This window comes from Morone saxatilis, unplaced genomic scaffold, assembly GCF_004916995.1.
Source record: "Morone saxatilis isolate NCDOM2014 unplaced genomic scaffold, NCSU_SB_2.0 Contig22, whole genome shotgun sequence".
Taxonomy (NCBI): domain Eukaryota; kingdom Metazoa; phylum Chordata; class Actinopteri; family Moronidae; genus Morone; species Morone saxatilis.
Window position 1 is genome coordinate 22048049 of NW_023339785.1, and position 9871 is coordinate 22057919.

At 37.7% G+C, this 9871-nt stretch overlaps 1 protein-coding gene across 1 annotated transcript in view; it reads right to left on the reverse strand.

Annotated features, from left to right (window-relative positions):
• LOC118333385 (AF4/FMR2 family member 2-like) overlaps positions 1-9871 on the reverse strand; it is a 69999-nt gene that overhangs the window by 43142 nt on the left and 16986 nt on the right. Inside the window, exon 5 of the mRNA XM_035668992.1 lies at positions 4156-4193. Coding sequence (XP_035524885.1) covers positions 4156-4193 — 38 coding nt within the window. The remainder of the gene's footprint in view (positions 1-4155; positions 4194-9871) is intronic.

Sequence of the window (9871 nt, forward strand, 5' to 3'; positions counted from 1 at the left end):
TCTAGTCTGTAGTCTCTCTGAATTATGCAACGTAAGTGCCTGCTCTCAGTAACACTAATAAGGTCAGGACTCGTTGACATGTTAACCCCATAAACCATTGCTGCTTTTAAGGTCTTTGATCACGCGCCCCCCTGGCCGTCGGGAAGAAGACTGAAGATGGCAGTTTTCAGAGCTTCCTGCGTGCGTCATCTATGATTCACCAGGGCCAAATAAACTCAAATTACAGAAGAAACGATACCAGGAGTGTAACCTTAGAAAGATAGGTGTAGAATAGCCTTTAACCAGAACAAACACATTTCAGAGCTTAATACAGACACGCAGTATTCTTTATGTTCTGTTCCCAAAACAGGAGCTAGTTTTGTACGCTTGATCAGAGCCGGTGTTTTAGACCTATCCGCATGTACCTGTTCCTGTTAAGTTATGAATGGCCACACTGTTTTCCCGCATGAAGGTTACGAGTTGTAAATGAAGCAGCTGCGTACAGCCACCTGCCTGCGTGGCCCAAATCGTCATTGTCACTTGGGAAAAGAATGTAAAAAATGACATGACACTTACAATATTTTTTTGCTAAGATCAAAGGACCATAATGTGTTTGCAAATACATACATGAACAAGGACAGTTTTGTCCGAGACATATTTTAGATAAACAAACAGGAATAATATAAACAATTCAGGTTTAAGCTGCTTCGAAGTCAAATTAAAATCGTTGATCAGTCTTTTGCTATAAAATGACTTTATAAGTGTTAATTTAGTAACAAGTTCTCGCCTCTAAAAATCCTGGGAATTCAACACAATTCACAATACTACTTTACATTTATCCTCTCTACCTAAAACTTATACAGCTCCCTCCGTTATGATGACTCCTGCTATAGACTATAACGGACATGGTATTTCTGCTACAAATAATTAAAGGAGACGATGAACCTCCAGGCAGTTCTCCTCGAACCAGGGTTTATATAACGGATTAAAGAAATGTTATACTTAGGATCATAATGGAAGAAAATACGTGAAGCGCGACGTCGGCGCAACAGATTAATTTAAAAGATTACTGGAGCAGAAATATAAAAAATGTTCACAGTTGAAATGTACACTATGGTTGCATGGATGGCAGGGTGGGTGGTTGTAGTGTGGTGTGTGTGTGGTGTGTGATGCTGTGTGTGTGGCATAGCAGAATAACGGATGTGGTATGAGTGGGCAGAATGTCAGTGAGAGAGATTTAAAAAAAATAATAAAAAATGCGTGTGTATGAGCAGTGGGTGAGGGTGTGCGGTGAGAGTGTTGTGTGTGTGTCGTGTGCGTGTGTTTGCTCCTCACGCCTGGGGATCATAGCCAGTTAGGATCGCTCGCAGCATTCTAGTGCCCAAGCGTCCCCCGCGGCACATGTGTATGTGTGTGGTGTGCTGTGTGTGGTAGGTTCAGTAGACTTGGGCTGCCAGAGTGAATGGGCTCATTAGGCGGTGACAGAGTAACACATTGCCTGGGGCCACACAGTAAGCACCAGCACACACACACACACACACAGTCACACTCCAGACTTGCATACTAATGCCATCAGACTGTGAACACAACGAGCCTCATTTATAAAAGATTCTTATATTCTTATGCACCAGTCTTGAGCTTTTACAACAAGCAAAAGATGAACTTATGAAAAATTGATCTCGCCGCCCAAAAAAAAAAGAGAAAGAAATTAGATGTTTACATGAGTTCTCTACAATGTTGTGTGATGTTACAAATTTTTTCTAATGATTAATTAGGTGACATGTTCCCCTCAAGATGTTACAGGGAGACAATAATGTATCACAATGTGTAAGAATAAAACTGCAACAACTGACTCTTTCTACATCCCGTTCCTTTTGGGTCAACTTTCTCCTTTAGGCTACTTAGATATGCTAACTTATGTGTAAGGCTCATCACTGTAGAAAAGACAACCATGGTTCTACATAAAAGTGACATTTATAGTCATATCTTACTAGGTGAGGTTTTGATAGCAATATCTATCAGATATAGGTTGGCTAGCTAGTTAAATGTAATTAGTTGGCATTTCACTAACATTAGCTATCAGATGTAATTACCTAGCTAATGATTAATGAAGATTAGCAAGCTAGTTTTTTGCTCTTTAGCAAAATAGTAGCTAACTAACCAGCTAACTAGCAGTTACCGATTGATGTAAAGTAGCTAGAGAGTTGGCTTTTGTTTTGCTAACATACATTAAGATACATATGTCAGTCTTTTTAACCATATTCAAATGTTGGTTGTCTTTTCAAAACAGAGAGGCTAGTACAAAGCATATCTAAGTACAGGAAACATAAAAGTTGACAAAGGTTCTGACTGAGGCTTGCTCAAATGTTATTGGAGCACAGCGCAAAAATGGACAGGACAATTAGTCAATTAACCAATTAGTGGTCAACTATTAAATCAATCACCAACTATTTTGATAATCAGTTTATTGTTTTGATTCATTGTTTTAAATGTCCAAATCCTCTGATTTCAGCTTCTCAAATGTGACTATTTTCTGGTTTCTTTAGTCCTTTATGACAGTAAACTGAAAATCAACACTTTTCACAACCAAACAACTCATCAAGAAACTGATTATTCAATCATAAAAATTAAGGTTAAGCTATTTACAGCACCCTTCAACCATGCTCTACACCTGTATTAACATCACAGTATGAATTCTCGCTAATAAAGTGGAGACATTGCAACCAATAAGACTCAACTCTTCCGACATGCACATTAGCTCCGGTGCTGGAGTGATTGACAAGGAAAGACTCTTCTGCCTCACATTACACTGAAGCTGCTTTCATTGACACTGACATTATTCAATATTTTCTGCTCTGTTCACCATCAATTCAAGTCTAAATTGTTACATTTTGATTTGCAAATTTAGTTGTGTCAACCCTCGACTTAAAATCTTGTGAATTGAACTTTTGGGTGCGTTCTACCTATAAAATGCCTCATATTTTATAAAAGGGTTGTTTTTGTATATTAAAATGTCATCTGCATGGTAACTTGTTACTATATCTGTCGAATAACTACAATAGACTAAAAATAGAAATACTTTTAGCATAAAATGGACATAATTAAGTACAAGTACCTCAAAATTACACGCAAGTAAAGCAAATTATCTCAAACCAAGAACATTTCCAAGCAAGTTTAATATAAGAAATCCAGTACTACAGCCAGGGTAAATCTTTTTATTTCAACTACACGCCACCTTGATATTCAGCCATATGTTCACCATATGCTCTCTGTTTTGGATGAACTTCAAATGTTAAATTTGTGCTAATCCATAATGAGACTACATTGGATAAAAACAGGGCAAAGGAAACCTTACTCAGTGACCTTCTATCACACAGTATGTATATACAGTATGTATCATGACACACAGGGCTTTTATGTTTCATCCTTTGAACCCGTTATCCCAGGTGAGCGTGCAGAAAACCCTGTTCAGACGTGGAAAGATTTATGCACTAACCTACAAATAAAGTGAGTATAGAGGACATCTGCTGCCTAATTCCAAATGGTACAGAGTTGAGTGTGTGAGTGCGGGCTGGTGACTGGGGTTATCAAGTGGGCACCTGCCATCACAGATGCTTCAGCAAATTAGAGCCACTACACCTCCAGAAAGCTTAATAGTGGGTTGAATTGGCAATAACCTTCAAACAGTACTAATCCCAGAAAGAATCTAAAACACGCATCTAGTGAAGCAAGCCTCTTCATATTTTAGTAAACTGAGGGTTGTGTCAGTGACCGTTACACAGTCACAGTGACGTCTTTGACCTTAAAAAGTGCTTCCAACAACAACTACAGAAAAAAAAAAAGGACAGATAATCATCCGGCACTGACCACGGCTGCCTCAAATGTATGTTTTCGGGGCAAAGAGCATTTATTTATAGCTTGGTTGTTTGGTTGATACTGAAAGTAAATGCACTGTTTTGACTTTATACACTGTCTCAAAGACATACTGGCCACCAGGCAATAAAGAGGGATGGTGTTTTAGCTAAATGTCCCAATGCAGACTGCACCTGTTCACTCAAAACAAGTACCACCACGTATAAAGAGCTAGTATATAAAATACGACTATCTTTGCTCCGTTTTGTTGTATCATGATAGATAAATAATTCACAGGATTACAACACAGAGTCTTTGTCTTACCTCAGAGCTGTGCCTCTGGCTTTGGGCTTGTCAGACACCTGTTAATACACATACACAGAAACCACACATTAATATATGCAGTTCAAATTCTGACTACAGTCTTATTGTTGCTATGTTTGGAATGAAAGGTCATATATCAAAGATTGTAATATAATGAATATGTCTCTGACATGGGTATGACCAACATGATGAGGCTGTGCAATAAATCCACATTAGACATTGAAGATGAACGATAAAGATCTGCCATTATTGACCCTCTAATAGTTTAATTAAATGAAATGTGTAAATCTTATGACAGTTCACCATATCAGTTCATTGATCAACATATTAATATGAAAGGATTACATACATTAAAAACATATACGTACATATAACATATGAATAGATTCAATTGTCAAACACACAATAGGATGTGTGTAAGTAGCAGCAAAAAGAACATTTGTTAGTTAATTGTGTAAAATGTGCAGCATTAATAGCCTTTTTCAAAAAATGCATTATTTCAGTACCATATTCTAGATATTTAATAACACTGCAGATGAGACAAATTACTGCAATTATCAATACAAGTGTGTTAAAGTGTTAAACATGTAAACTGTAAAAGTTTATTATGGAGCTATTCACTTGGGTCTGATTATTAAGGGCCACAGTGAGGAGAAAAAGTCTGACATTTTAAGCATTTAATCATAATAATATGATTTTTTTTAAGTTGGAATATTTTGAGAATAAATGTGTAACTTCTTACAGAAAAATGTTGAATATTGAGAATAAAGTCACAATTAAAAAAATGTCTTAAAATTTGAAGAGAAAAGTATTTTTTGATAAACAAAATAGATTATAGCATTTAAAGAATATTTGTGTTGTGTTATTGCCACTGTTATTGAAAGAGTTTTTGAGAATGAAGTTGTCATTGTTAAAATAGTCACTATATATTAACACACATATATATACATATAGACACACGTATATATTACAAAGTTGGCCACCATTGAGTGCTTGGGCCCCCACAGAATAAAGCATTTTAACAGTATGTTTAGATTTTGGGGGGTCTTAGGAATAACATAATAAATAATATGTTTACGGTCTGACTAACTACTTTGACAATTAACAAGAATAATAATGACATAATATATTTTTTACTTTATTTTTTAAACAAAGTACTTGGTACATGGCATAAAAACAGAATCAATCATAGACTGAACTAATTGAAACAACTTGAAGACACTTTCCAGCTTTTTAAACCCCCTCCCTTTTCTTCCCTCAATCTGCTCCCCTGCTCTTCCTCTCTCCTCCAAGAGAAGAAGAGCAGGTCTTCTTGTCATTAAAATAAGAAAAAAAACCTCTCTATTTTCTCCTTATCTTCTCCTCTTTTATCCCCTCCTCCTCCCTATTTTTCCCTGCCCTCTCTCTTCACCCTGTCCTATGTTCGCTCCTTTATGTCTATTCATACTTCCCCTCCCTTCAGTAAAAGAATAGGGTGATTAGGTTTGTCAGTGAAGCCTTTCCTCCCTCCCTTCTCCCCTCTCATCCTCCCTCTGTCAACTCCGAGTCAATTTTGTACATGACTACGTCAATTACAATAACAAAACAAAAAACAGTCAACTCAATTTCTGCAAATATCAACCATTAATTCATCTTCAAGCACCAAAACCCAACAATTAAAATTAATTACTTAAACAAAAACAGGACCTTTTCCTCGCCTCTGGCTCTCTCTCTCAAGGAATAAGGTGATTAACTGGACCAGTGAAGTTTCTGATAGATCGATGCATAGCTGCAGGCTAGAACAACAAACCTCCTCAGATCTTTGGCTTTGGGAGACTTGCAGGGCTCATGGAGAGGATCTATGTGTGAATATATTTAGCTAGCTGGTGGCTTTACTTGGATTTAAATAAAGAAGAATCCAAACAGTATTTATTCACACAATCTCCTCAGTTACAACGCGGCTGTAAGTACTGTTCCCGACAAAGAGGACAAGCTGTTTTACCGAAAACAAGACAATCCAAAACCTTAAAGCTTTAGAGACATAAAGCGGTCTGTATATGATTTATGTTTATTTGTCAAATCCCCCTTCGCCCTTTCTTTCTCATGTGGGTGCACATCAGGCCTGGCGATACAGTTTTAACAAGGCTTTAAACACCCCCGCACCATCTTGAACAGTAACTGAACAATGAATTCTTTGCTTGTCTATACGGTGTCGCTTTACTTTGCGTGAGAGACTTTATAAAGCATTTCTTTTCACCTGAACACCGGGTTCAAAATCCTGGATTTCTGATGCAACTGTTGCGCAGAGGTTGCACTGCTGAAAATATAGCAGCTACTGGATTTTCACTACTGCAAAACAAAGAGACTCTATATCCCGAATTTTAGCATCTCTCTATCGGCTGCCAGTCGGATTTAACACAGCTGAAGACTTTTAAATTCCCTTTGACACCTGACTGTGTAGAGAAATAATATTAGTCTTCAAAACTGTTCATCTTCTAGAGCCAAATTAAACATTAATGCATGATTAGATAAACAATCACTCATCCCTGACTATTTCCTGAGTTAGTGTGACACATGTAATACCGATCATGTGCAGAAGCTCCCAGACAAAATGAACAAATGTTTTCCTTTCTCACATGTCAACCAAGATATGAGATTTCTCTGTTTACTCACCTGCCTTAAAGCCCATGTATTTTCACCCCTTCCAGTAACCTTTTAAACGTATTGATCAATGCCATTCTATACCTAACACACTCTTGTTTGCTGCCGTTTGCTCTGACCGTCTGTTGTGAGTTATCTCTGTTTCGGGGTCGATTAGTACCCTGTGCACTTTGCTTTCTTTTCCAGGATAAACTGAGCTGCATTTATGCAGAAGACTGTGTACTGGTTCCCAACCTGGAGGCCTAGACCTCCACTAGGGGTCGCCAAAGAGGTCACAAGGCTTTTTTGATATTAAGGGATCCTTTCTGTGGAGAAAACTAATTAATTTGTTTATATTTATAACTATTAATCATTTTTTAAAGTTTAGATTATTACTTAAGACAGTGGTTCCCATCCTTTGTCCTTAAGGGACCACTTTTCTATCATGGACTTAACTGCCGACCCCTAAATGACATACCTTTATGGATATTTCATATTATATTGTATATGTATCACAATAACAGTATAGAACAACTGATCAATTGTAAATAGTGAACTCAATAACTGCAGCAGGATTATTTCCTGTAAATATTGATCAGAGATGAGTTTTCATAATATCTTTAGGAACTTTTTATACGGTTCTCTGTCTGTATTTTGTTTTTATTTATTAACTTATTTTTTATTTAATTAACAATCATACATACTTAATATGCTTCTTTTTTTAAACAAATGCAGTTCTTTCTTCTCTCTGATGCTTGTTCTATTAGCTCTTTATAACTGCATATGTTTTTAATGCAGGGCAACGAGATATAGGCCTACTGTGTATATTTATAAAGTTCTCTAACACCCCTTTCAATCAAGAAGGCCTTGCGACCCCCTGTGAAGCTTTCCCAGGTTGGAAACGACGAACTTAAGATATAAAGTAAAAGAAAATCTCACAGGATAAGGTCACAGTGAAGACCTGAATACCTTCACTCTCTGCTAAACAACCTACCTTAGAGCAAATAGAGCAAAGAGAAAAAACTACTGAATTTGTCGCCCATTTTACACAAACTTCCTGCAGTTATTGCATTTACTATTTAGGTTCATTGTACAGTTCTGTTTTTTTGTTTTTTTGTACTGTTATCATTATGCATTGAGTTTAATATGAAATATCTATTCAATGTATGCCACTTAGCCAGGGGTCGTCGGTTAACTCAGTAACAATCTACGTATATAATACAGAGGTCATGCCACTGGACACAATCTGAGCTAGGTTGTGAGACCAAAGCAGAACTGTCATTACCTCAAAAACAATGACATACAAACAATTACACAGATTTTCAGCATCATAGCAGCTTCCTAGTCCAAGCTGGTGATTATACAGACAATAAAGTAAACTGCATGAAAAGCACCACATCAGAATAAGCATAATTATTCCAAATACACGTTTGAGCTTCTTGAATCAAAGTCGTGCTTCATGCAGTGTTTTGACCCTTTTCCTGGTTCCTGTTTTCTCCATCCCCACACGCTTCATTTTTCCCTTATTTAAAAAACATTCTTGCCACTGCACATTTAAACCAACCCAAACTGTGATTTGAGGTCACTCTGTAAGTATATGCTTTAGATGCTTAGTGGTAAGTTGCCATTGAACTGGTGAAAAGGGAAACTCGCTCCCTTCATGACCGTTTTCAGCGGATTCGGGTTCGACATATTTAAATGTACCCTTGACGCTGTTCTGTTTACACTCCAGCAAACACAAAGTGTGCATCCTTAAGAGCTAACAAACAAGCTCAATGTATTTCCTTTTTCATTGTACTCGACAAATCTGAGTTTTTAGATATTTTCTTCAGTTACAACAGCTATTGATCAGGGGAACAGAATAAAACCCTAGGAGAGTGGATCGTATTGCCCAACATACATGAGATAAACAGTGTACCTTTAACTGCAGTGTTAAGTTTGGTGATCCTACATCGAGAAAACAGATAACGCCAGGGTTTCCCACAGTATTTTACAGTAGTGGAGCCAAGTCGCCCCTAAATGAAAAGTTCCTTCACTATAGTCAGAGGAAATTATTAAACTTTTATGAAATATTAGTCTTATTAAGTGTCAGAGCCATGGTGCTACATCACAGAACAAATGTCACATATTTTATGAGTGACACTATTTTTTTAAACCATCATCTAGAAGCTACTTTGATAACGAGATGAGATGCTTCAGGATGATTGATTTGATTGTTCACATCGTAGTGTGTTCGCTCGCGGTGGTGAATCAAAGCAACACGTAGCAATGTGGAAAAATCAGACAAATCTAACAGACATCAGGCTCAAATTAGTTTCATGATCACTGGTTCGAAATAGAGTCTGCATCGAGTAGTTTCAAGTTGGTACAGTCCAGATGGACTTATCAATGGCTGTGATTAGACATGGTTACTTACCGCTGACCAGCTTCCTGTGGCAAAGCCTGTATGCTATTATGTTTATTTCTTTAAGACTGATTTCACCCAGAGATTTGTCCCAAAGCTACACAGCTAAAACCGATCCTCCGTCACATTTTCTCAAGTTTAACGCTATATGACATATAAATACCGCACATGTATGGAAACACCTCAGAAAACCTGTACATCTAGCTGACTGTGCCACAGTCTGTAGTAGATATAGCCACGTTCCCCAGTGTGCTGGACATTTTTACCAGCTGCAACTGTATTTTATATAAAGACAGAGCTTTTTAAGCTTGACTTTGCTCTGACCGAGGTGATCTGTCATCACAAGCTCGTGGAGAGAAAAGAGAGAAACGCGGGGAGATAGAGAGACAAAGGAAAGTCCTGCAGCAGTAATTGGGTTGCTGTTTTTTCTGTCAGTTTCTAAAGTCATTAGGAACATCTCTCTCTTTCCTACTATCTCTCGTTTCCTCTCCTCTCTTCCATCCCTTCTTCCTCTGCTCTTTCTTTCAATTCCCTCCTCTCCTCCGTCTCTTTGCTCGATGCCAAAAACATATTCATCATACTCCTCTGCTGCCCTCACAGCGCTGTGCCACAGCATACTAATGACAGAGTGTGTGTGTGTGTGTGAGAGAGAGAGAGAGACTGTCAGCAGAGAGAGGAGAGAGGAGAGGGAGG